The sequence below is a fragment of the Sylvia atricapilla genome, chromosome 9 (genome assembly GCF_009819655.1).
Source record: "Sylvia atricapilla isolate bSylAtr1 chromosome 9, bSylAtr1.pri, whole genome shotgun sequence".
NCBI classification, from domain to species: domain Eukaryota; kingdom Metazoa; phylum Chordata; class Aves; order Passeriformes; family Sylviidae; genus Sylvia; species Sylvia atricapilla.
Window position 1 is genome coordinate 18,695,828 of NC_089148.1, and position 26,301 is coordinate 18,722,128.

General features: G+C 41.2%; 1 protein-coding gene across 1 annotated transcript; it reads right to left on the minus strand.

Moving 5' to 3' along the window:
- Window positions 1–2,322: 2,322 nt before the first annotated feature.
- On the minus strand, window positions 2,323–25,835 carry LOC136364936 (vitellogenin-2-like). Its single transcript, XM_066325138.1, has 36 exons — window positions 25,766–25,835; window positions 25,631–25,651; window positions 25,374–25,525; window positions 23,828–24,079; window positions 23,169–23,330; window positions 22,933–23,081; window positions 22,182–22,332; window positions 21,921–22,078; window positions 21,665–21,830; window positions 20,725–20,850; window positions 20,151–20,369; window positions 18,987–19,204; window positions 18,752–18,849; window positions 18,357–18,481; window positions 18,145–18,246; window positions 17,382–17,501; window positions 17,106–17,295; window positions 15,264–15,357; window positions 14,967–15,152; window positions 14,294–14,438; window positions 13,942–14,164; window positions 13,688–13,863; window positions 13,106–13,324; window positions 12,392–12,898; window positions 11,854–11,904; window positions 10,856–10,942; window positions 9,586–9,798; window positions 9,353–9,495; window positions 8,829–8,967; window positions 8,196–8,331; window positions 7,541–7,727; window positions 7,126–7,214; window positions 5,956–6,053; window positions 5,049–5,208; window positions 3,515–3,676; window positions 2,323–2,643 (listed from the first exon to the last, which is right to left on the minus strand). Exons 1-36 carry the CDS (start codon window positions 25,833–25,835, stop codon window positions 2,525–2,527), a joined length of 5,613 nt encoding a protein of 1,870 aa, XP_066181235.1. The 3' UTR covers window positions 2,323–2,524.
- Between the last annotated feature and the right edge of the window lie 466 nt (window positions 25,836–26,301).

A 26,301-nucleotide genomic window follows, 5' to 3' on the forward strand; every position in this document is an offset into this window, starting at 1 on the left:
TATTGGCTCTATATTCAGCCAATTTTAACCCCTTCCCTTGTAAAGCTGCTAGCACATGATAGAAAGCCAAGCTGTTCACTAGAGAGTTCTGTCATGTCTTTGGAGATCTCGTAAATGTATTTAAAGGATTTGAAGGATTTGAAGGATTTGAGAATACAGCTACTGGCCGTGCTGGTACTCAAGACTCAAAAGCTATTATGGCATAACTATATGCAGCTGCACAGGTCTGGGTTTTTTGTTTTTTTTTTAAATCATCTTCCAGGCAGCAAAGAACTGAGGTCAGTGGCAGTACAAGCAGAAAGCTGCTGGGATGGCAATATTAAGTACCACAATGCTTGTATTCTCAAAATTATAACACTGTATCACTGAAACATCACATTTTAACAGTGAGTCCTCCAAATAAAGCTCAAACAACATTCCTCTAAATAAGGGTCCTCACTAGGCTGCACCTAGCTGCAAGGGCAGGGTCTCCCCAAAACCACCAGTACTGCAGCCTGGGGCTGCAGAATCTTGTCCCCATCGCACCCCATCCCTCCCTTTGGGCAGCTGATGCCAAGGGAGGGCATCTGGTCATCCCAGCCATGTTGCTGCCACAGGAACATCTGTTCTTCTGCTTCAAGGGTCACCTAAACCTCCTGGCAAGGGCTTTGTCTCTTTATAAAACTGAAACCTCTCCTTTTCTAGGTCACTTCTTCAGTACCTCAAGAAAAATTTCTACTCCCAGCCTTTGCCCTCTTATACTCACAGTCCTTTTACACTAGTATTACTCAGAAAGACATAACCCAAATTTAAAAGAGAGAGGAGAAAACCCCCAAAACTAAGAAAACTGCGAGGGTAGCAGACAGTTTTTCTGAGCCCAGAACCTGTCCTGGACAGCATTTCCCTTGAGCTCAGCTCCCTCCACAGCGGCAGTGGGGGAGAGGAGCATAGGCTGACTGAGGGTTCTCCACAGACCCTCATGAGGTGGACACCTACAGCTCACATACCCTGCAGTGCCACAGGCGCTCTGGCTGCCTTTGTGGCTGGCTGATGCTCACCCAGGGTCTCCTGCCAGGAGGTAATGCTGGGGCTCATCACACCTGAATGCTGAGGCTTGTGGAAAACAAACCCCCAAAACTGTGCTCCAGCCTTGGCACATCGGGAAGAGAAGAGCCCCGTGGGCTGCCCCAGCTGGAGCTGGAAGTTTGTGCCAGCATTGCCCACAGGGGCCACATAAAAGCCCTGGATTCTGTGGGATTCAGCCTGAGGTTACCTTAATAGACTATACTTTCCATCCCTACTCCGTGTGAGTTCCAGGCAAGCAGCAAACCCACCAACTCATGGCATTACTGCTGCTGCCAGCTCCCCATCATTCTGCAGTGCAGGTTACCATAGCAGCATTTAAACTGCATAGAACAGTATATTTAGACCTTTCACATATTTCTTTTGGTACAAAAGAACTTTCTGAATTATAGAACAGCTATCCAAACAAGAAAACTCAGGTATGTGCATCCATTGAAGATTCAAAAGCTACTGGGGAGAGCAAAACAACACATTTTTTTAGAGAATGTTCTCAAGTGTTTTCAAAATCCCATTCACCGAGTGTGCATACTCAGCCTGCAAACACAGCCTTAAGGCAAGCAGAAAACACTTTCCTGGTCTGCTGGAATCCTTTGGGCTCCAGTGCTCAGGGCAGATGGGCTCAGCCCCGACCATGCCCACACAGACCTATGGCAGGGGGCAGGAGGCAGAGCCCCCCTGTTGGTGGTTGCAGGGATGACTCTTGCTGGGCACAGAGGTTGGGGCACCTCACCCAAAGTGCAGAGGTCTGGCTCAGCTTCAGAGCCTTTGGCAGGTGCTGTGCTTGAGTAACCCTGCCCTGTCCTGCTCAAAGACACCAATTACTGTAGCTTCTGCATGTGGTGCACCAGAAACTTAACGTGTTCTTGGCTTCCTCAGAGCAGCCTTGCCCAGGGACATGAGACTCAGGCTTATTCCCTGAGCTTGCTGCTCCCTACAGCAGCACTGGCCCAGCACAAAGCTCTGGCCAAGCACCAAGCATGGCTGCATGGCTGCTGCAGAGGGTGCAGCATCACATCAAGGTGATCAGTTCCTGCTGCAGGTGCACAGGATCCCAGCACCAGGGAAGGAAGCACTGGGGGAACAAGGAGGAGGAGTAGTACCATATTTATCCAGCCCAATTCCCAGTGTAACCCTGGTGCACAGAAGATGGCCACAAACTCAAGAAGTCTGTGAAATGGGGGATAAGGAGAACTTATGCACACCTCTTTCCACCACCAGCAAAATAAGACAGCCTTCATAATTTTTTCCATGCACGGATTTATTATGAAATCAGATATTTATGGACAATCATAACAGTTTCTACAATAATAAAGTTCAATACTTTAAATTACTTGGGAAGATTCCACACATCCTCAAGTACTTAATTTAGTATCTCTATTATTCCTTAAGACAAAGTTTTTTACACCACACGATAAAAACATGAAAGTATTTCTGTTTTCTCTTATGCTGCAAATGTACAGCTTCATGGGCTGCAGTCCTCAGCCTCACAAGAACATGCTGTGTGGGCATCAACAGTGTCCTGCATATCCTCTGACTTCTGGTCAAACTTTGTCTGCTTGTCTGTCAGGCTGGTAGCTGAATCTGATAGGGAATAAAAAATTAAAATTAAACAGTTTACTTCACAAGTAGTTCTGCAAGGCACAGCATTTACCATGCACTGGTTATTAATTACATCAGGCTTGGCTGTTCCTCATGGATTTACATATTTATATTTGTCTAAGTCACACAGAGATGTTCCAGGAAATCCACTTCATTAATAAGCCAGTTCTACCTTAAAAGCTACTACTTCCATGAAGAATTTTATTAATGATTCATGTAGGAAAGGGTAGTATGATCTTTCAGAAAAGAACTTGGAAAATAGATACAATCCTCTGCTCTATATAATCTATACCTACTTTATTTAATGTCTTATAATCTACAATAAACGCATAGAAAATAAATCCTCCTACATCACTGTGTGCAAGAATCCTGTCCACACCTGTCCTTGTAGTACCTAAATCTGCTCAGTGAAGTAGGACCACATCCAAAGGCAGCAATATATAAAAAATACAAGGTAAGGATGCCTGTTTTGCGGTGCTGCACTTGGTTATATATGGCTCAGTCTGCACAGGCTGCAGTACACAGCTTTTCAGCTGAATCACAATGTTGAGTGTGCTGTTGCCCTGCCCTTACCTTGCTAGCCCTAAGCACCATGAAGGAGAATTCAGTTTAGATTTTAAATTCCAGTACAACAAAAACAAGTAAATGTTAATAGAAAATCAACTCCCTCACTGAAGGGACGTTTGCCTATTAATAAAACAGGGAAAGGCCTTCAGTCGATAGGGCAGTAAGTCCACGCCTACCTATGGCTACATTACATCGTTCATATTTTTCAAGTGGAATAACTGAGCCGAGTCACAATCTATTTACACTTTTGCTCAGCTCCTCTTCAGTAGGATTCCTGTGGACTCACCAGCGGGGAGACAGTGGAAGCCCACGGTGACAGGAGCAGTGCTGGTGGCAGAGCAGCCCTTGTTGCAGCGCAGCACGGGCTCCGTGGAGTAGCACTTGGACTCGACGCCGGCCAGCTGCACCGACTTCTCCAGCTTCACAAAGGAGCGCCGCAGCTTGCAGCCTGCGACAGCCAGGGGACACCTCACACCGTGTGCTCACAGCCCACAGCTCCACACCTCCCCACAAGGACCCAGCTGCCAGCACTGCCTATTGGCAAACAACTTCCCGCCGTGAAAACTGTGTTTTCATCATAAATGAAGCAGCTTTACTGACTGATAAACCAGCCAGCTTGTTAGATATGGAGCCCTGGAAAGCTCATTTCAGATGCAACTGTCTACTTCTAGATGAGAATATAGAAACATAGTACTTTCTAATAAGCATTTTTCAAGGTAAAATGGTTTACTGAATAGCTGTCAAACCACATCTTAAAATGTTGAGTATTCAGCAGTGGAACTAAAGGGGAGATTTTCAAATAAAATTAATCACTAAAGAATTGCATTATTATCAATGTCATTCAGACGCAGAACTGGTGCAGAGAGAGAGCAACAGTCATTGCTCCCCACAAGTAACATTGATCTCATTTTGGATTCCCAGGACAAACAGTTACAAGTGAGAAGCTAAACAGGCCACAATTTATTCCTAGCTATAAGTTTTATGTCTTCAAATTTCAGCAGCTTCCACTGTATGTTAAATGGAAACAGAATGTGGTCACCACCAGCCACAGAAATATTATTCTGGATGGTCATATCCATCTAAAGCAAGCTTGTTGCCCAGAATTTGTGACAAAAACATGGAAGAATAAGAGCTAATGGTGAGCTAGGCATGTACAAGCCATCTCCAGGGACAGAGGACATCCTTCCCACAGGGCAAGTCTGTACAGATGCAATGTGCCTGTTTTCCTCAAGCACTGTGGTGTGATGTTGCATCATAACCTCTGCTGAGAGCACCAGCACGCCATAAGATCCTAATCTACTGAAAGATTTAAAATGCAGCTTTTTTTATTTCAACCATGTAATTAAGTTCCTGGAGCTGCTCATGTACTTGAATGCTTTGTTTGACGGGTTGCACTGGTTCAAATAACCAGGTGGTCAGCCACGGTAATAACTACTAATCCCCATCTGATATTTTGATGGGCCAACCACTGAAAACTGATGTCCAGAAAATGCTGTTGTGCTTAAATCAAAGCATTCTATGTGAATTTTATCCTCTTTCTCATCCTCTTCTAAAATATTTCAAAACTGAAACAAAGATTTTGATTCATCTTATTTTTTGAACTTCAACTAAGTTGTATGTTTTGGCTTGTTTAATCTGGGATTTCTTATTTCTTTCTCAACCTGTAGGTAATTTTAAAATTTAATATATAGCTTAATAATGAATCTTCTAATGTGATTTTTATTTCCAAAATAGATACAGATTTAAAATTTTCTGAGCAGATTCTACATTTTCTGAACAACTGCCATAATATTATATTAAATTTATTAGAGCTTGCATACCTCCTCTACAAGGCTTTTCTTCCAAAATCCAAGAATGCCCAAAGCTCACTGCATCTTTAGCTACATATCCGTTGGGCATCCGAAATTCCTGTTCACATTCTGCATCGTATTTTCCACATAGTCCACACATTTTCCCTGCCATCCATAAAGCAACTTGGATCTTGGAGGAAAGAGAAGCAAGAAGTATTTCAAGTTTAAAAAAAACCCCAAACCGGTGGAGCACATTTTTGCTGTGCAGGTCCCAGTGTAAGCTAATGCACAAACATTTAAAATCTCTTTGACAAGAATTCAAAAGGGTTGGACAGTCAGGTGGCAAACTCCTGCAGGGCTGTGGAATCTGTGACTGCTACAATCTTTATAACATACTGTGCCAGTCTAGGATGTTAAGTTATTCATGCTCTAGACTATTAATATGCTGAAGCTTTTTTCTGGTGGTGGTTTTGATACAAGACAAAGACGTGGAACAGTTTACCGACCTCTTACGTTCCAGCTTTGTATTAAATTTAGTGCAGACTTTAAACCATTCATTTATGTAAAAAGAATGGCTGCATTTTTGCTGTTTTGAAGAATTATACAGCTGTAAGAACAGTGGTAAGGAGCTGAAAGCTCATTTTTCTTGCAAAGGCACTGCTGACTCAGTGTATGTAGACTCACAGACCCACCTCCCAACACACACCTGTACTGCAAGAACAGAGTACTTTCGTTGATCAAAGATTCTCATTTCTCACATCCAGAAATAAAGAGCAGGACTGTGCAATCCTGTAGCATCATCTTCCCTTTTGGGTTTTTTTGTGCCCTGCACACATTTGCCTTTGCCACTGTACACCCTTGCCCTCATACACACAGATTTCAGGGAATCCTACGGAAATTTCTTAACACCCAATCTTGTGAAGAGGAAGAATGATACCCTGAACGTGTATCCATCAAAGAACAGTTTGTCAATGCCATAGGCTGGAGCGTGAAGTACAAGCCCTTGCTTTTCACTGTGGATCCACAGAGAAGCACCTAAAAGAAAAAAAACAAACCAAACGAAAACCAGACCAAACCTAGCTTCTTTAAGAGAAAAAAAAAGCAGCTGTCATGCTCCTAAAATGTTCTTTTCTTCAAAATTCCTCAGTTACCCTTTTGAAGAAACAAAACTATAGAACAAAGCAATGTAGAAATGTGCACACATAGAAAATGAGTGCTTGCAAAAGGTTGGAAGACAATGTTAATGATCACAGACTTATTAATTTTTCTTTGGGTTATTAACATAATCACATTTATGTCTAGAAATTATTACTGAGCTGTCTACAGTATCTCTGTAGTTGTGCAGATTAACAAGGCTCTGAGTACACCGTATTGGAATATGGAAATATGAGGAACACCATGACTGTCACTGGAGCCATTTCTAGCACAATTATCACTTCCCAAATACACATCAAATAGGACAGAGCTCAGCACTAGTACATGCTAACCCAATTTCAGCAAAATTTAGCCCAATTCATATATTGCAGCTCTTCTCTCAGAATATCCACACTGTACATAGCCCCTGACTACACAGCACAGGATGAAACAAGGTCTTCCTGTACCTTTCACAGAAACAAACTATTCCTGTTTTGGGAGAATCAAGCAGTCTGTTTCACCAGTTCTCTATACCTATCCCTGGCAGAATGCAAACTAAATTTATACCTACAAATCAAATCAGGAAAAACACCAATATACAAGTCACATGTAGTGGATTTTAGAAAAGCTCTACTTCAAAGAGTTTTTAATCAAGTAAAATTTGATGGCGTAGCCAAAACACTTCTCAAATTTGGAAATACAGTAGGACTTACAATGATGTACAAAAAGGAGGGATCTTCATGCTAATTATATCTTGCTTATTTAGGGAAGATATAATTAATTCAAGATATTCGTATCCAAAATCAGTCTTTCTAAATGTCCCTCTGCAAGTGAGTAAAATGCATATTCATAAATATTACCTTAAAACCAAAGAAACACTTAATGAATGCAAACTGATCAAATCTCCTTCACGGGTTCCTTCTCTTTCCTAAAACATATGTGAATAGTAAACAATGTGTGCAGCATCACTTACCAGCAGATGTGAATGAGACATTTGTTGGGCTCTCAGCCCCATCCACCAGCAGCTTCACCCGTCCCTTCGCGGGGCGCATGTCGACTTCACTGTCAAGGACAAGAGTGTTCACACCCTGCCCGTGCCACATTCACACACTTACAGTGACAGAGGCATTTTCCTGCTCGCTAAATCTCACTGGTCAGAGCACTAGGTCATTTCAAATGTTTAAATGACATCAAGGGTATTCGTGTCACCCAGGATGCAGGATAAGAGCACGAGCATCACATTCAATATACATGAAAAATAAATAAGGGAAGTGCTGAAACCCTATGGGCTGCTAATCATTGCAGGAAAGCTCAGACTGGGGCTCCCCTCATGCTAAATGTGGACAGTGAGGTCCCTCAGGCTCCTGCATCTGGGAGAAGTTACTTACTGATTAGCAAGCTTGATGTTGATTGCTTTCAGGTTCACAGCTTCTTCTGCATTCTTCATCATCACCAGGAACTTAAGGTCAGAGCTGCAATCCTGAGCCAAGATGTGGTAGCAGTTTGCTGGCATTGTGTAGTTAAACCGAACTTCATTAAAGGTTGTGATCTTGTTGTAGGAAACTGAGCATTGAGCTGGTTAAAAAAAAATGCCAGTGAGGTTTTTCTTTTCCATGACAGAAAGCCATTAAATGGTGTGGGTTATTTTTAGTGCCATATTATTTTAGCTTTGTATTTTTCTCACTATGTGATACTTTCACATGGTTTGCAGGGACTTTTCGCTACTAAACACCCATAAATTTTTAAAAAGGCATAAAAATGTATTCTTCTAGTCAACAAAAAGTAATTGCCAGAAATTTAAAATGCTATCAATTCTTGATAATTGATAACATAAATATTATCAATTTTGATATCTTGATCCCTGAAATGCTGATGATTTCTGTACTACATGCACAATTTTTTCTCTCAGTTGAGTCATCCTCACATTATAACAGAACATTTCCTAATTAACAGGAGATAAACAATGCCAGCAAAATTTAGAAGGTGTCCAAATAAATTGTGAGACTGAAGCTGTCATGCTTCTGAACCTATTTAGACTCTCACCTTTCAAATTCTCAAGCACTGCAGAAGGGGCTTCAGCAAAGACATTCCAGATGGGAGGCTGTAGCTCTGAAGCTAATATCCTTGGACCTACAGGAAGTGACAGGGGAAGCCTCATGGCTTTTTCATAGAGGGTAATCTGAAAAGGAATTCAAAAGCACATTCAAAATGCACCTGTGCCAGCAAACAGCTAGGATTTTTTTCCTATTTCTTCTCCTTTCATTGCAAAGACTTTACGTGAACATAACTCATCTGACTCATTGTCCAAGAGGTTTTTGCTTTTGCTCAATTTTCTCTCATGATGTGAGAGATAATAATTCAGGTATTATTTGGGAGAGAATTAATTACTCCCTTTCAAAGGTGATGAGGTGAACACTTATGGAGATACTACAGATGGAAACTCATGTCATTATGAGTACCCATGTCTCCCTATGAAAAAAAATCACTATATAGACATCCTTCTATGAAATAGTGCAATGATGGAAATATATAAAAGTAATTTTCATCATTTGCACCCAAACTGATGCTAACATAATTTTTCTTTCTCAGAATTGACCCACTGTACTTAAACAGTCACACTTTTCTACTAGGAAAAAAAATAAAAAAAGAAGAGTGATAGAAATATTCCATAATTACATCAGGAAGCTTGATAACAACATCACAGGTCCTTGGAGAAGTTAGAGCCACGATCACCCTGGCTTGTCGAGAAGGATTCTTGTCTGTTTTTTCAGAGAATCCCAACATAAATGCAGCCCCAGGGACAAACTTGTAAAACCTTCAAAAAGTCAAATCAGAAAGATTTAATGAGATGGAGAAAAAAAAAAGGCTGCCCACATCCCAACTAGATTGTCCCACACCTGTGTGTAAGTAGCATAACAGTTTTCAGGATCCCTGGTTATGTCCTCACACCCACTCTCTGCTCTACTGTGCGAGTGTTCAGTGAAAGGAAGGATCAGTTCCTCAGTTTCCAGCAATTATGGCAAATATAAAGAGTTACTGTACATTAAAATAAGATGTAGTCCCACTCATCTTTTATGTCCAAAGGCGGTACTTGGACAGATCAGAGAATAAGATATCAGCCACTACTTAAGCCACTAGAACCTCATGTGCAGATGCTGATTTTTCCCATTAACAAGTGTCACTAAAGACTCAATTCTCACCATTCTGCTATGGATCTGACACTGGAAGGAACTTTAGGCCACTCCAATTTCACTTGCACAGCAGGGTGGGCAGCAAACTGCCCAGTTACCAGCTCAGATGAAACCTTGTAGTCCTGGCAATTCCGTCCCCATTTCAGGTAAGCCTGTAATGGAGGGACAATGGTCCATTTTTTAATGTCTGGAGCACAGTTTTCCTGGGATGCATGTAAAGCTAGACAAGTTTTGAGCCTTACCGCTGCCTTGTGATCATTGAGGACTGAAGCATCAGCACAGAGCTTCCACTTGCTTGAATCTGAGAGGTTTGAAACAAACACCTGCATCCGGGGCCTGATGGAGTCAATATCAGCATATGCCACAAGCTGGAGGCCTCCTATCTTCTTACCATCACGGATGCCATGCAGAAAAACAGCTAATACTGGTGCTTTAACATCTCCCAAAAACTTTGGCTAAGAAGAAGGGGGAGAAAGTATGCAAAGCATGTAATTATAGAAGAGTTACCATGGAACATTTTAGATGCAAGATCTAGATGGATAAATGAAAAATAAACAACTGAACCACAAATATATACCATCATATGTATCACACATATATACATGCCTATAAAACCTCATGAATATGTCTTTAATGTGCATGTGCCTCTGCGTGCCAGATGGATTTTATCACTGTGTTTTTGTGAGCCAAAACTTGTGCCATTTCCTGAGCTACAGCTGATACCATGGAAATACTCATATAATTAAAATACAGTAATGGCTATGTGATTTGGGCTTCATTGTCACTATCCAGCCTGTGAATACAAAAAAGTGGTTCAGTTTGAACAACATCAGCTGTCAGTTGTATGCGTCACTCATTCCCACAGCAACAACATCCCCCAGCTCTTCTCTTGTTTATCTGTCTGGGTCTTGTGTTGTCTTTTTCCTCACACTTCAGCTGTAAATTCTCTGGGGCAGTCACCTTTTGTGTTTGCACAGCAGCCCAGCACAGAATATAATCCAGGACATTTTCTTCAACATCAGGACCCTCTTCCCTTGGAGAACAGCCTTAAGTGCATTATGACCCTCAATATCTTCACTCCATCATTCTCAAGCCTGCACACATCTACCTGGGTGGTGGTGAGGAGCCAGGTACCCCATGTGCCCTCTGGAACATGCCTTTTGCTGAGGCTGCTGAGAGCCTCGGCTGCCAGCACCAGTGTCCTCATACTGGCACTGCCACACCTCAATCTCCTTCCAGGCCGCAGAGCTCACAAAATGAGTCTCTGCAGGCATCTGTTGGGTGGGATTTCCATGAGGGAAGGGTTGTGATGAAAGTGAGAAGAATCCTCATTGCAGAGGAAGGTGCATGTGGTAGCTATGGTGCATGTTTTGGCTGATACCTGAGACTCAAGAGATTTCTCCCTTCCCATTATTATTATTTTAATTATTATTATATACAATTACTGTCAACACACAGCCACTCTGACATCATTTCAAGCTGTCAAAACCCCTTAAAAATTATGCAACTAACCCATGAAGCTTGAGATGAGGCATGACTGGATCTAGCAGAGGAATGTGAGCTGCTAATTTGGTCATCTGTGAGTTTTTCTTTTGGGAACTGCAAAAAAAAACCAAAACCAAAACCAAAATCAAAATCAAACCACAACAGGCTTAAGAGGGTAACTCTAACTTTAAAGCATGCTTGAAGAAATTGCACGAGGCAGTGCTGAACAATTGTGTCTCTCATGGCATTTGGAGCTGGTGTGTTCCAAGCCTGAGCAGCTCAATGACTCGCAAAGGCTTTGTTGTGATTAGTACACAGGCTCTAACTCTGACAAATCTTGTTTCCCCAAACATATCTGACTCTTCACCATAAAGATCCATAAAGACCATATCTAGATGAGAATTCCCTATATGAAAAAAACAATGGACCAGAGCAAATTAAATTTAGTCAGAGTCTCACTTCAACATGAAAGACCAGAAATTCTGCACAGGCCTGATGAACTGGAAGATAAACTGAATGGACCAACTGAATGGGAAGAAGCATCTGAGTAGACACATACTGCTGTAACATTACTTTTTGAGGAAACACTAGTATAAAGTACACTGCTCTGGCTGGATCATGGTCTACTGTTAATATTCTACAAGAATCTGCTCAACCAAAATACTATAAAATAAGGTATCCTCCCACATTTGCCCACATCACTATCCTCATTGTGTACTTGCAATTGTTCCAACCCAAGAAACCAGGTGATCAAAGTCAATCAAATGAACCAAGCTTCTGATGGTTCCTCCAAAGTGTACATCTCCAGTCTTTTTCATTGCTTTGGTAGAGGCTTTGCATCTCCTTTGCAGAGCCACAAGTGGCCTCATACACACAGCACAAAAGGGAGCACAGCTCTCTGTCTTTACCCATCCCAGAAGAACCACCACAGTTCTAATGTTATCAGTATTGTAATTTTCCTCAACAAAGATAACAAGTTGCTTTAAAGATTCCATGCTTCTTTTACTGAAGAAAGAAAGACTCACCTCTTGTCTATGTGCTGATTTAAAGCGGTACTGATAAATCTCATGAGCTTTCTTTGAAAATGAAAAAACCAAGAAGATTAGAAGTGTCAGAGGAAAAGCAATGCTGCAATTATATGACAATCTAAGAACTGGGAATTAAATAAGAAATCTAGTCATTATCATTCATATATAGTTCTGTATGCTTAGTCACAAGCAAATAATGCAAGATTAAGTAGTTTATATAAAGCACTAATGTTTCTACCATAAAGTTAAGACAGAAATATGCAATGTTTACGGACAGTGAATTGTCAAACCACCACCCCCCCCCCCCCCATCTCCTGACAGTAACAAAATTTTCAACTAATTAGTGGAAACTTTTGAGTTTAAGTAGACATTTGTGCCAATGACTGCAGGTATGTTTGTAGAATACATTTTTTAATTTTATGTTGCTACCATTTACTGGTCAACTCCTAATGTCCTGATTTGTCATGCAAGCCCAGCTGCCATCAGGAGCGTGATTCATAAACAGTAGCATCAGTCGATTTACTGACAAAATTACCCAAATCTTGGAGTATGCACTGCTGCTGCTGCTGCTGCTGCTGCTGCTGCTGCTGCCACCTTCCTGATGTCCTGAATGGTGTTTGTGGCTATGGTGGCTCAGAGACTCGCTGCTGCTGCTGCTATTCTCATAGCTTGAATGATGCCCATGGCTGTGATGATGATGACTTGATGACTTCCTGCTGCTGCTGCTACTACTGCTGCTGCTGCTCTTGCTGCTTCTGTCACTGCTGCTGCTGCTGCTACTGCTCTTGCTGCTGCTGCTGCTACTGCTCTTGCTACTGCTCTTGCTACTTCTGCTGCTACTGCTACTGCTTTTGCTACTTCTGTCACTGCTGCTGCTACTGCTACTCTTGCTACTTCTGCCACTGCTGCTGCTACTGCTGCTACTCTTGCTACTTCTGCTACTGCTCTTGCTGCTTTTGCCACTACTGCTGCTGCTACTGCTCTTGCTACTACTGTCACTGCTGCTGCTACCGCTCTTGCTGCTGCTGCTGCTGCTACTACTCTTGCTACTTCTGCCACTGCTACTGCTACTGCTCTTGCTGCTTTTGCCACTACTGCTGCTGCTACTGCTCTTGCTACTTCTGCCACTGCCACTGCTACTGCTCTTGCTGCTTTTGCCACTACTGCTGCTGCTACTACTCTTGCTACTTCTGCCACTGCTACTGCTCTTGCTACTTCTGTCGCTACTGCTGCTGCTCTTGCTGCTTGCATCCTTGTTTCTTGCTTGCTCTTCTTGATCATTCTCATCTTCACCACCAGTCTCTTTACGACGGGGAGAAAGAGCAGATGATGAGGAAGAAGAGACGGCTGAGGAGGCAGAAGATGAGCTGGAGGGATGCTTTATATCAGGGTCTGCCCCAAGCTCTGTGAGCATGGTGTTTTCTTTTTTTGAAGGTCGCTTCTTCTCATGTCGAGTTTTATTTGCAATCTGCAAACACAGCCCAAGAGGTGCAATAGAGAGAATATATCTGGTTCTGTTTTTGCAAAGTAAAATTTCTGTGGGTGTCAGACAAAGCTGGGTTCTCACTTTTCAGGGAAAAACCATCTCCCTGCCTCACTCAGTGCAGAAGCTGCACGATTCCCTCAGATCCACTCCATTCAGCTGAAACCCAGCCCAGCACAGACCACCTCACTGGATGCACCCCATAGGGGCAATATCTCAGCATGGAGCACTGACACCTTTCAAGACAGCCTCATCCTTTCTTTGCCATGCCTGCTTTCCACTGAACTTCAAATTCTTGCCCTCATTTAAGGGAAAATGTTCCCCACTGCCATACTCAAAGTCACTTGCCTTGAACACTTTTTCAATGCCTAGAATCTTCTTCAGTTTAGCTTGAATGTCATCATACAGAGATGATTCACCCTCTTCCTCAGACTCTGACTTTACTTCATGAATTATTTTGGAAGCTGCTCTGGATCCCGCCTGAATCTCCAGCTGGATTTTGTCAATATCAGCATCTGTTTCAACTACACACCAATTGCACACATTAGAAAGTTATATTGCTTCAAAAAGCACTGACAAGTCTAAGGTGCTCAGTATTTTACCTGGGATCAAGACTATTTTAGCTTCGTGCTCTCCAATTAGTCTGTGCAAGTACGTGTTTTTTAGGAAACTGGCATCTCGTGACCTTCTGGAAAAGCAGAGCTGACAGCCAAGATGATGCAGCTTGACGCAAATGTCTCGTTTATGAGTTTTTCTTCCCGTGATGTGGCGAAGATCCTCTTCAGAGCTATAGGCATGTTTCCTTGACGTGCTGTCAGCTTCTTGCTGCATTAGAGATGAGTATGTGAATACCACTGGGAGTGTGTCATAGGCAAGAGTAAAATTACAGACATCCATTACTGAGAGGGTAAATATTACTATATAAGAAAAAAAAAAAAAAAAAAAAAAAGTTACCTTTGTGGAATCTTCACCGGAAGCTCTATCTGATGGTTTGAAAGGTTCTTCCACAATATTTGAGGAAGCACCTCCTGGGAGAATTGAGGTTCTCTTTTCAACACCTAGTTCTCCTAAATTTCTTGATACAGCAAAAGCCTTATGTCTGTTGAGATATGTGCAAACAATGATGAATTAATCCAAAGCCTTGTCTTTGGATTAGATACATCCTTGTCAGTATCATGTGACAGCACAGAGGTAAGATATTTGAACGCAGGTATTATATATGAATTAAGAAATATAAATATTATTAAAAACAAAAAAGAGTTAATGACAAATAAAATTTTCTTATATTACAGGAAGTTTTCAAAATCTGGATAAATTTAAATAAAATTTCCAAAGCATTAAAAATATTCCTTCATACATAAAAATCAAAATCCTTAAAAGACAATAAAATAATAAAAATAATAAGGACATAAAATAATAATTTAATATAAAAATTACATTGCTAAATCATTTAGGTATCTTCTGATTTTTAACTACTGTATATTTCTTCCTCATGCTTTATCCCAAAGGTTCTGCTACACACTGAAGAGGCACTCTGCCTATCTAGAGACCTCTGTGGGAGGTCAGTCAATAGTGAACTTTGTCAGGCTTCAGCAACACAAAATACTCTGAAGTAATGCTACTGTACCTTCCAACTACTATCTCAGTTTCCTCATGGCATGGATTTGTTTCAATCTTTATATTTTTCAGCTTCATGTCTATCTTGGCATCAAACTTCATTGGCACTCTTGTCAGGACCTTGCCTTGAATTTCCACAGCTTGTTGGAAGTATTCTGTGTTGACACCCATTGTTGCAAATTTCTGTATGTATAAGCTGGAACAGAGTGCAGCAGTCTGATGTAAGAAAGGTGCTCTTTTTACCCAAGGGGTTCTGCTTTCCCTTAAAAACCTCCTTCGTATGTAAAGACTTAGAAACCTGGCATACCTGGGGTTTATGTCAGAACGAATCTGCACAGTGGATTCAAGCAACTGCGAAGGTCTAAAGTCTCCAGTTAAAGGGGGGGATATCTTTCCATCAACTGCAAATGCAAGAACAACATTTAAACATTGTAAAAATGAAAGACAGGGATCGAACATAAGCTGTTTTCAGTAGGAGGCAGTATTTTTGTTAGTACAACAAATACGGCTGGAAAACAAGACAGGCTTTAGGGTACATGAGACGTTTTATGATTCTGAAAAATACTGGAAATATAGAGGAAGCTTGTTATGTAGGCAAAGGTTGATTCAACATATTGAAAATTGAAATAAAAATATACTAAGAAAATGAAGAGCTGACCCAAGTTGAAAGTTTGACGATTAGTGTAACATTAAAATTTCAGACACATGGGGAGTAAGAACATAGAGTGAATGCAGAGAGCAAGGTTAAACAACCTCTACTCTCCAATCTTTCCTCGCATCAAGTGTGAGCATCTTGTACTGTGGACCCAAAACCAGACACTGTACTGCAGATGCAGCTGCAAATGTGCTACACAGAGAAGGAAATCATTGTCACACTGGCTCTGCTCTTGCTTCTCAGCCCATGATACAGTTGGCCTTCATCACCACATGAGCACATTGTTGGTCTATCTTACCAGGTTGTCTTGCCCTTCCTGCATCACTGCTCTCTGCCTGGGTGATGCACAGCCTATACCCTTGCATGGGTTACTCCATTCCAGGTGAAGGACTTTGCATTGCCTTTGTCAAATTTCATCACACTTCTGTCAGGCCATCCTCTCCAGACTGTTAAGCTGCCTGTCAATGGCAGCCTGACCCCAGTGCAGCAACTGCTCCCACCAATTCAGTGGTAATATTGACACAGATACCCTGAGGGTGAGGGTGTCTCTTTTAGGAAGTTCATATTTTAAAAGAAGACAATGAACGAGTGCCAATGGCAGAGGAATACTTCTTTTAACAAGTCACCAATTACATTTTCAGCTGTTGACTACCCTTGGAGATCAGCAGTTCAGACAACCTTCACTCATTTTGTAGACCATCCATCCAATGCATACCTCCCCAATTTGGCTACAAGGTTGTTATTAAAACAAACAAACCCCAACAAAAAACCAAAAAACCCGAAGAAGACACACAGAAGGGCCAGAGCTGCAAAGATGTTACTAAAGCAAACTAACAAACAAAACACCAGGAGAAGCAAAGAGTGGGTACGTGGGAGGGCATAAGCACATGTACATCATCCTTCATTCTTTATGTGGTGTCAGCAGATACTAGAGTCAGTTTTGTCTAATTTAAGTCTGCTGCACAGCTCACAGTGTGATCACTGAATTAACTTCTTGAAGAGGATTAGCATTTGCATATCTATTCTTTATAAAGAGAGCTCCAGTCTCTTTTCACAGGCCCTCTTCTCTTCTGCCTTCTTAATTTTACTAACAGTTCTCATTTGACTGTTTTCTATTTTCTTCTCTTTTTAAATCAACATTGAGTCCTGCTTGGTTTGTGTATGCATCTCTTTGGAGCCACACCCCTCTATCCATATCTACATTGGCTCCCCAGGCAGCTCTTGGGTTTTTGGCCTTGAATGTTGTGGCCTCTCTCTCTCTTTGGTTTCCCAGGTTCTCACCTCACCTTTTCGGTCTTCAATCCATTCAACGATGCACAAATCAGCGCATCCAGCTTCTCTTCAAACATCTTCACTGCGCCACTCTCCAATACAAAAACTAATTCTTTTCCTAACTTCCTGACTCTCCACCTCTTTCTCCAGCCTCCCTCAGGCCCTGTCCCTCTGATGCCCTGCCCAGAGCTCACAGAGCTGCTGTCTCTGTGCCCAGCTCACCGCTGACTGCAGCCCTGGCCAGGGCAGTGATGTAGGAGCTGTATTCCAGGGGCAGGCCGGTGCAGGTGGGGACGATGTACCGCAGCTCTCCCAGCCACAGGGGCTGTGTCCACTGCCCCGCCACACCGCTGCGCAGCTGTCCGGCCAGTCTCTTCAGCACCGTGCTCCTGTCCGCAGGCTCCAGAACACTCTGCAGGAAAACACACATCCAAGAGCCTGGGCTATGGCAGTGTAACACTGTCCAGTACTGCAAAGAAAAGTAGGGGACCCTGGTACCTTCACAGCCTGTTGTATGACCTCCTTATTGATGTTGATGTAGGCCAGCTCTTGGCCGAAGAGTTTAAAGTAGCCTGATATCAAGGCAGTTTCTGTTGGCAGCTCCTTCCATCCCAGCAGCTGGGGAACAGATAAAGAAACAAGTTTCTTGATGCAACACTTCACAAATGATAATACATCCAGGTGATTAAACCCATCACTGGCCAAAAGCTTCCCTTTTCCTTTGTAAAATTTCCATTTGTAAGTAGCACGATGGCACTAATCCAGACCTTCTTCCACCATTGAGATGCCCACAAATGTTTGGTATCCCAATACAATAACATTCACACACAGGGTCTGGGCTGTTAATACCACTAAACCCAGTTTGAAAGCACAGCAAAAAAAAAAAAAAAAAAAAAAATCTTCTCTTGAAGACAAAGGCATATTCTTGTAAACTAGGTGAGGTAGATGAAGGGAGAGAGTGGGAAGCCTGCCAGGAGTGTGACACACCATTCTACAATCCCTGCAACTCCCTTTCCTCCTATGCTCCTCCTGCAGCCATCTCTGAGGTGGAGAGGACTCAGAGCCACAGCAACAAGTGACAGAAGCTATTGCAGCCATGGCAGATGTGCCCTGCAGTCCCCACTGCGTGTCTCTCCTTCACAAAAATACTTGAGCTGACTCCTAGAACAGTTTACCTCCTGACACAGGGCTTAGCTAGAGTGAAAAGTATCACCAATGCCCCTTCACATAACCCACAGGTTGCATTACTGAAAATACCTACAGCTTTTCCAATCTCCTTTATCTTTTTGTATGTGGAATATTCAGCAAATGGGATGTTTCGTTTCATGATGACATCTGTGAGGCCTTCCACACGGACACCAGCCTACCAAAACAGCATGAGAAGGAGCAGTCTAACACATTCTTACAGACAGGAAACTTTGTAAGCAGTTTTAGTTTTAGTTTGATTCATTATTGACTTAGGTAAATATTTACCTCCACCAAATCAGCCACGGACCCTGCAGAATATGCCGTCAGCTTGGAAATGATTGCTGATGGGAACATTGTTCCTGGGCTGTTCATAACAAAGACATCTCCAGTAGCACCAACTTTATAGTTATCTATGGCAGACGTAAACAAGAGACAACGTTTTTCTAACCATTCTGTTTATCATTCAAGATCATATTTCTTCAGCTTTTTCTATTGTCAACTGTAAGATATACCACTAAATAAAATCTGTTTAGGCAGAAATTATTAAATGGCTACTCTGTACATGTGAGTCTCACATTTAATTTCTCACTGAAACAAAAATGCCATATTTCTCCAGAAGGATTTAATATTTTAAGAATGGATTTCTGAAGTGAAAGTTTCCTGATCACTAAATCACTCACCAAAGTAACCACCAACACGTATGACCTTGCTGTAGCGGTAGCTCAGCCTGTCCAATTTGGGGGCCAGCAGCTTAAGGGCAATATTGCAAGCTGAAGATCTAAACAAAATGAGAAAGATAGTAGCATCCAGAAACAAGCTACATCCTGTTAGTAAATAAACTGACTTCAGTTGTCAGCACATGCAGAAGATCTTTATTTGCAGAAAAGCACCTGCTTTGTTCCTGTCTTTACTCACATGTTATATGTGTATGGCAACCTGCTCTTGGACAAAGCCTTCATGTGGGAATACACAAAACTGGCCACTTGCAAATTGCTCTCCTTCATGGCCACATTGGCAATGGTTGTTATTAAGGGGAGGGCAGGCCTTGTCTCAAAGATAACAGCACAAGCCATCATTCGCACTTCGGGGGAAAGCGACTCCTCAGCGAGGATCTGGATGAGATATCCCTGAACCTGCAGAGACAAAACAGGGTCTGTAATCACCAATAACTGATACCATTTTGCACACTGGATCCACACCTAACCCACAGGAAATATGGGAGAGGGGATAATTACCCCTGCAGAAAGGTTTCCTGATCTTTTTTACTGTAGGGTGCCATATAACTTTACTAATATAACTGAAGGGACCATGGTGGAACATGGAGCCACTGAACCTGAAATACATGTCCATCTATCAATGTATTGAGTCAACCCACGACAATCAAAAAGGCATCAGCATTGCTTTATGCATTACTGACATTCAAATATCAGCGAACACCTTTGGAAGAAAAAAATGCAGATAATAAGAAATATTCATTGTTTGAAGTAACTCCACTGACTTGGTGAGTTCACTACTTCACTATTTTAGGCCAGTTTTGAAAGGGTTCAGCAGTTCACCAAAGACAGTCTGAGTAAATGGTTTCTCATGTAGATCCTATACCTAAACCATCTGAGGGGCAGGAGTCTTGCCTACAATTTCTGTGACAGCAACCTCAGTGGTGTCAGTGGTGACTCATCCAACCTCAAGGGAAGGGTCTAAAAGGGGCAGAGCAATGGTGACATTTAGCCTAGGAGTTTAACAGAAAGTGTCTCTCCTTCTGACTACAGAGGCAACTTAAATTATATGTCAGACTTTAGGTGGCTAAGCGTCCACCATATATAACTAGCACATGACTTAGTTGGTTGCAACTGATGATAAAAGTAACACTGCTGATATCCTTCTGGAAAATTCCTACTGACTAATTATCATTACAGCTTAGCAGAAAACATCAGCTGAATGTAAAACTGTATAGTACTGCTCTTAAAAATTATCTTTAAAAAAAACCCCACGCTGAATCCACACACTATACCATAAAATCATTATGCTTATGGCACATATTCTAGTTCACTAAGTAAAGAGAATCTACCAGATCCTACATACTGTTTTGCGGTCCTTCCAAGCAATTTTTCTCAAGGCCATTATGGCATCAATCTGAATGTGGATGGGGATATCAGCAGCACTGGATGAAAATATGGGCAAGAACTTCAGGATGCGCTTGATGCTGGCTGGTTCTCCCACATTGCCAATGCACTTCAGAGCTAATTTCATTTTGTCCTCACGGCCCCTGCTGATTGCTTCATCTGCCAGGTCATGGATGGGCTGTAAACAAAGCACAGTTCAATTTTCTCACTCTAATATGTAGGACTGTCCACAGAGTCCCCCTCACCCACTGAAAAGCCTACCACAATAAAGGAACTGTCTTTAATAAAATCACTCAGTGTTGGTTTCCCTCAGGATTTTACCCTTGCAATGTGAAAACTGTGTTTTCAATGATGAAGCAAATGACTGCTTTGATAAAATAATTTGATGCCTTTGTTCTGAAGAAAACCTACAAAATGTCTATTTATATTTTCAGTCACCCTTTTTATTCTTAAAAGAATCAAGCTAATATATTGAACATTACTAAGCTATTAAAAAGAAAAGAAAAAAAAAAGCTTGGCAAAAAGCCGCCCACCTGGAGTGCTTCCTTAGGACAAGCTGAGGTCTGAGAACAGTATCTATTCACCACAGAACTGTATCCCAAGCTGGCAAGTTGTTGTAGGACGGGATTTTTCTGGATTCGAGAACTTGTCACTAAATCCTGTGAAGAAGAAAAAAATTAATTCATCATTTAATACAGTGCTTCACAAAGCTTTCAGAGCAGGAAAATCATCAGATCTTATTAGAAGGGATCGATTTCAGAATGATTACTATTCTCATCCAAACAAATTAAAGTAGATTGTAGACATTATATTTGGAAGCTTTACTTAGGAGCTTAATTCCCCACTAATACACACACTAATACACTTTATACGCATATAAGCTTACAGAGCTACATTTTACCTCTGTCAACTGAACATAACACTGAAAATATTAAGATTATAGATAAACATCAATGTATAAATGAAATATCTCTAGAAAAAATGTAACTCAATTATATTAATGATGCATTTTCACATAATTTCTGCTTTTCCTGTTTAAGAATATTGGTTAGAGGTGGCAAAAATCCTGTTCAGAATAAGTAGTTCGTTATTGTTTCAACATATTTAGTTTCCCCACAGCATTTTTCACTTCATAGGTTAGTTTGCAATTGAAAGAGCTGCTCGAGCTTTCAGAAGTAAGAGATTCAAGGGACAAAGTTTTGTCTGTAGAAGGCGTGCCATGTGATCCCAGCAAACTAAAGTGGGAATTATTCCCAGAAGCTCTTATAAGAGCTTTATATCAATACAGAGAAATGAAGACATAGAACTCTCCCCTAATAAATGCTATGCCAAAACAAAATCATGGGCCAACATTTCCACAAAATTTGCATATACGAGAGGAGAATGCAGCCTCCAATGGACTTCATCACAGGTTGTTGATTATCATTTCTTCCATTGTGAGACAGGAAAGATTCAGAAGATGGCTTTACTCACTGCTGCTATTGGAACGGTGTGTTCATCGGCTTTTATTAAATGGAGAGCAAAGGGAACACTTAGAAGAGCCTGAAGGTAGCTAAGGTCATCACTGCGAATTCTGCTCTTAATGAATTTGAGTGTTTCTGTGGTGCCTGTCGCAGAAACTGCGCTCAGCAGCCATCGCCTGCAAACAGATTTTGTAAAAGTCCTTCATTTCAGCTCCCAGTTCGCACAAAACCAGAAAAGTTTCTTATAGGTTGATACAATGAAATACCTGTAGCGGGGTTTATCTGAACATTGTCTCCAGATGGATTCAAGGGTGTCAGCACTTGCTGTGCGGCAGAGCTGGACCAGCTCCAGGAAACGGTAGGGAAGATCATCATGGAAATCTTGTTGGTTATTCAGGACTATGTGTTGCAGTATTTCAATTATCTGTTACAAAACACAAGATAGAGGGCATGCATAATTACACTCTTTGGAATTCACTATAATTTTTTGTTTGTTTTAATTAAGAAAGCAATTTAGAAAAAAATACCTGTTGCTCAGGGTTTTTGGTCTTGATGAGCTGCACTGACATCTGTGGCAGTACTGCTGGGAACTGGTATCGAAGGCCTCCGTAGCTCTGCATGGAGATGTCTGGGGAGGTCCCCCATTCACTCTTCACCTCAAGCAAGGTGAGTTGCTGTCTGTCAAGAGAGAAGTGTCACAGGAGAAAGGCATGATCTCTCCTCACCCATGCGCCTGGTTTGTTTGTTGGTTCAGTGATACTGTGATAGTATCTGTTTCGCTCTTTAAAAATTTTTTCTTATCAAAAGAAAACTTTTTGCTAATGAATAAAGTCTTCTATCTAGCACAAAATGCCATTGGAGTCATCTACAACGAAATTGTTTCTGAGGAGAAGCAAAATTGCTCTCTGCTGAATTAGACCTACTGACCTGGTGTAATGAATGGTCATATTTCTACATGCACCATCTTCCTTCCTTCTGACGCTACGCATCAGCCTCTTTTCAGAACAAACAGAGCAGTAAAGTTGCATTCTTATGGTATAAGCAAACAAAACAGCTTTTCTCCTTTTCTTCCATGTAATTGTAATGCCAGTTTGACCAGAGTACAAATAAAAAATGGTTTGATGAACTTTTTGGACTGTGGAAAATACAACCATGATTACACATCTCCATTCAACTGCTGTGGAGCTCAATTCTCATTTCACTTCAATTGGGGGTGAAGGAGACCGATAGAACCGATAATTATTCTCACTTTGTTAAGCAAGCCCACATCCCACCTACTTTGCTTCTGTGACAGCGACTCCAGTGGGTTCACTGAATGGTGAGATCTGGTACACCTGCTGAGACACCACCTCTGTGATCAGGGTGCCACTGTCCGACTGCTTCAGCTTGTAGGAGAAAGCTGCAGTCCCCTTGATGATCCTTTCCTTCTGTAGGAGGACAGGGAGACCCACAGAGTGAATGGGAACACAATGGCCATGCTTGTACTTAAGAAGATCTTCTCACATCTCACATACCATCACATCAACAGGGCAGGGATAGATGTAAGCCATTCCAAGACTCTTCACCACTTTTTCCTGGCAATTATTTTGGTCCACAGTTTTCGTAACAGAGACTCGGCTGTTCTTCTTGTCTTCCTGGATGACATACCTTGTATGGCAAACACCTCCAATCCCAGCCTGGCAGATGAATACAGAAAATGAGACTTCCCAATTAGATCAGGATTTCAATAGGTGAGAACTTTTACTTTAAAAAGATTAAAAAATTAATCTGTTACTATTATATACAATCATTGCTGATGAACTAAATAATAGGCATGTGAGCAATACTCGGTCAGGGGATGGAGTTTGAAATTAAAAAGTAATCAAATAATATCAATAATTAGCAAATAAAATTGATCAAGTAGTTGTATTATGAAAGCCATATAACAAATAAATTAATGGATAATAATCCTTATTCTCCAAAGAACTGCATGTTAAGACTTAAAGACAGATGACTTAGCAAGAATTCAGCCCAGGTAATTTGTCAAATTTACTTCTAAATGAATGAAAATCACCTTTTTCTTACTACAAACATACAAAAGTAGATGCAAATAGAGAGAAACTCAAAGGAAGACCAACTAAAGAGAATAAACACATCCTATTAGCAAAACAGTTTTAGATGGAAACAAACACACCTCTTGCAATTCATACACATTCTGTGACTTTTTAATGGTTATCTGTATCATGTTCAGTATTCCTCTCACTATGTTAATACAAGTATCAGGGCAGTTTTCTGGGCCATAAATGTTTCCAACCCGTCCACTGTTGTATTCAAACTTGAAGGGCCGTGTAAGGCATGAGGAAACCATCTGGGTGATTTTGGAAGACCGAGTAAATGGGTCCCTGGGCCAGATGCCATTGTACTCCTCGAGCTGTGGGGAGCGGATCTGGGAGGAAATCAAGATATTTAGGTGAATAAAATGACTTTGGTACTAAATATGCAAACAGATTGGAAGAAATTATTATAACCGCTAGTGACATACTCTTTTCTCCCAAGTGTAGGTTTAGAAAATCATAGAGCAGTTTATTCTTTTGTCTTTTGCTTACACTATTGTAAAACCAGTGCAAATCCTGTCTGCTCAACAGTACTATTTTACCTTACAGAAGCAGTTAACATATCAAAGTCTCCCTTTTTGTCAGCCTCTAAAATAAATATTCTGCTTTAGATTTAGCATTTTAAAAGCTTATATAATTCTAAATAAAAAAATGCAGTTTTAGAAATTTTCATTTTAACTTATTCCTATACAACTATTTTTTGACTAATTGCTGTATTTGCTTCACACTTGTTAGTTATTTAAATCAACAAAAATATTTTAACAATGAACAATATATTTATAAACACTAAGATACAATGTAAATTAGAACCAATTTCAGTAACTTTGGCAAAGTTACTGCCAGCCTAGGTGTCTCAGAGCACAGGTTGGTGCACACCATACAAGAATTTCAGGACAAAGTTTATAGTGTGAAATGCAATCCATAGCCCCCAATTTTGAAAGATCTACAGTTCAATACAAGTTTTGAGGGCTGTCACTGAACTCAGTATTCAAAGAAGGACTTCTGATTTGTAACTGAATTATAGGGACAAAAGTACATTTCTGAAGCATATTTATTTTTAATTGAGTCCTATCACTACTGACATGAGCAGAGGCATGATTTCATGTACAGATCTTTTACTGCATTATTCAAACACTAAACCTTATCACATCTTCCTTTTTGATGATTTTCACTTTTTAATAGTGCCTTTATCATGTATCATTTTTTTATCTTTAACTGTTATCACTTCTTTAATCTACGTCTAAGTTGCCTTCATGACAATGATATTACAACCCCTAGTCCTGGCTTCCCACAGGAGTTGGAAATGTGTGCTAAGACTAGAATAAACTCTTAGGACAGACTTAAATGCCTTTAGTTAGTTGGCCATTTTCTAGCAAACCCCCAGCAACTGTATTTCCAATATGAAGTCTTGAGGAACACCTGCTACAAACAATTTCCACTTCAGAGGTGACTCATCACCTCTAAAACAACAGCTCGCAGATCATTCTCTGATATCTACAGTGATAAGTCTCCAGTTTTGAACAGTCTCCAGCTGTGTTTCCTGCAGCTTTCCTACACCCCAGATCAGCCAGATGCAATTACAACTGTGATTTTAGCTTTCTGTTGCACATTTAGGAGATGCAGTACCTTGAGGAGGTAGACGTTCTCCGACAGCCCACTGATCTCGAGTTTGCTGCTCAGGCGCACACCAGCTTTGGCTAAATTCTTCTCTTGAAGCCCATTCAACACCCAGCCTTCATAACTGTACAGGTAGCTCTTTCTGCTACTGAATCCAGGGTCTATAGGAAATAACAGCCATTTTCACAATACTTGTAAGCATGTTCTAATGGGCAGAAATAACAGCAAATTCACTGAAAAAGGGTTATAGAAGGAAATTTACTTACCGATGTCAAACTTCTGACTACCTACAAAAAGAGATGAAAAAACAGATAAGTAATGTTCAATCTAGATCCAGTTGCTGCCACTGAACTTAAGGAAAATCTGGAAAAGAAAGGTGAAGGAGGGATATGTAGCCTTACCTACGAGGGTGAGCGCTAGTGCAAGTGTGATTCCCCTCATAGTGAAGGTGAATGGGGCTCTGCCAGACATGGTGAGACTTTTATGGAAGAAAGCTCAGGAACACGTGGCTGTGTTCTGCTGAGTTCTCAAGTTTTTTATCAGTTTATGTAAACACTTCCCTTTTTGCAATCATACTTTCTCTTCTGATGGAATAATATAAATCAAGGCATACCTTGGCATCTCACTGATTATCTCATAAGGCCTTTGCAGAATTTTTAAAAAGTTTCTACTTATCCTAGTAAGTTTTATTAGATCATTTACAATAATTTTACAATAAACACATTACTTAATTTCCTAGGTTGTGTCACAGCTGACTATTTGGTCCTGCCATAGATCAGGTTGATTTTGCCCAGGTTATGCTGACCTGGAACCTGACCCAAACTGTTATCTAGCTGATAGCAGCCCAATTAACAGAGTCAGTATCACACACTGACAGTGTTCTTCCTCTCCCCTCGGCACTGGTTACAGCTGCCCCTGCAGACAGCAGACAAAGACA

What these genes read in the sequence shown, in the direction of transcription:
- LOC136364936 (XM_066325138.1), bottom strand. Translation starts at nt 25,835, where the DNA reads ATGTCTGGCAGAGCCCCATTCACCTTCACTATGAGGGGAATCACACTT. An exon ending in ATGTGTATGAATTGCAAGAG is followed by an intron (nt 23,331 to 23,827) that starts GTGTGTTTGTTT and finishes TTCATCTGCCAG; the next exon opens with GCTGGGATTGGAGGTGTTTG. An exon ending in AATCAGCACATAGACAAGAG is followed by an intron (nt 10,943 to 11,853) that starts GTGAGTCTTTCT and finishes TTTTTTTTGCAG; the next exon opens with TTCCCAAAAGAAAAACTCAC.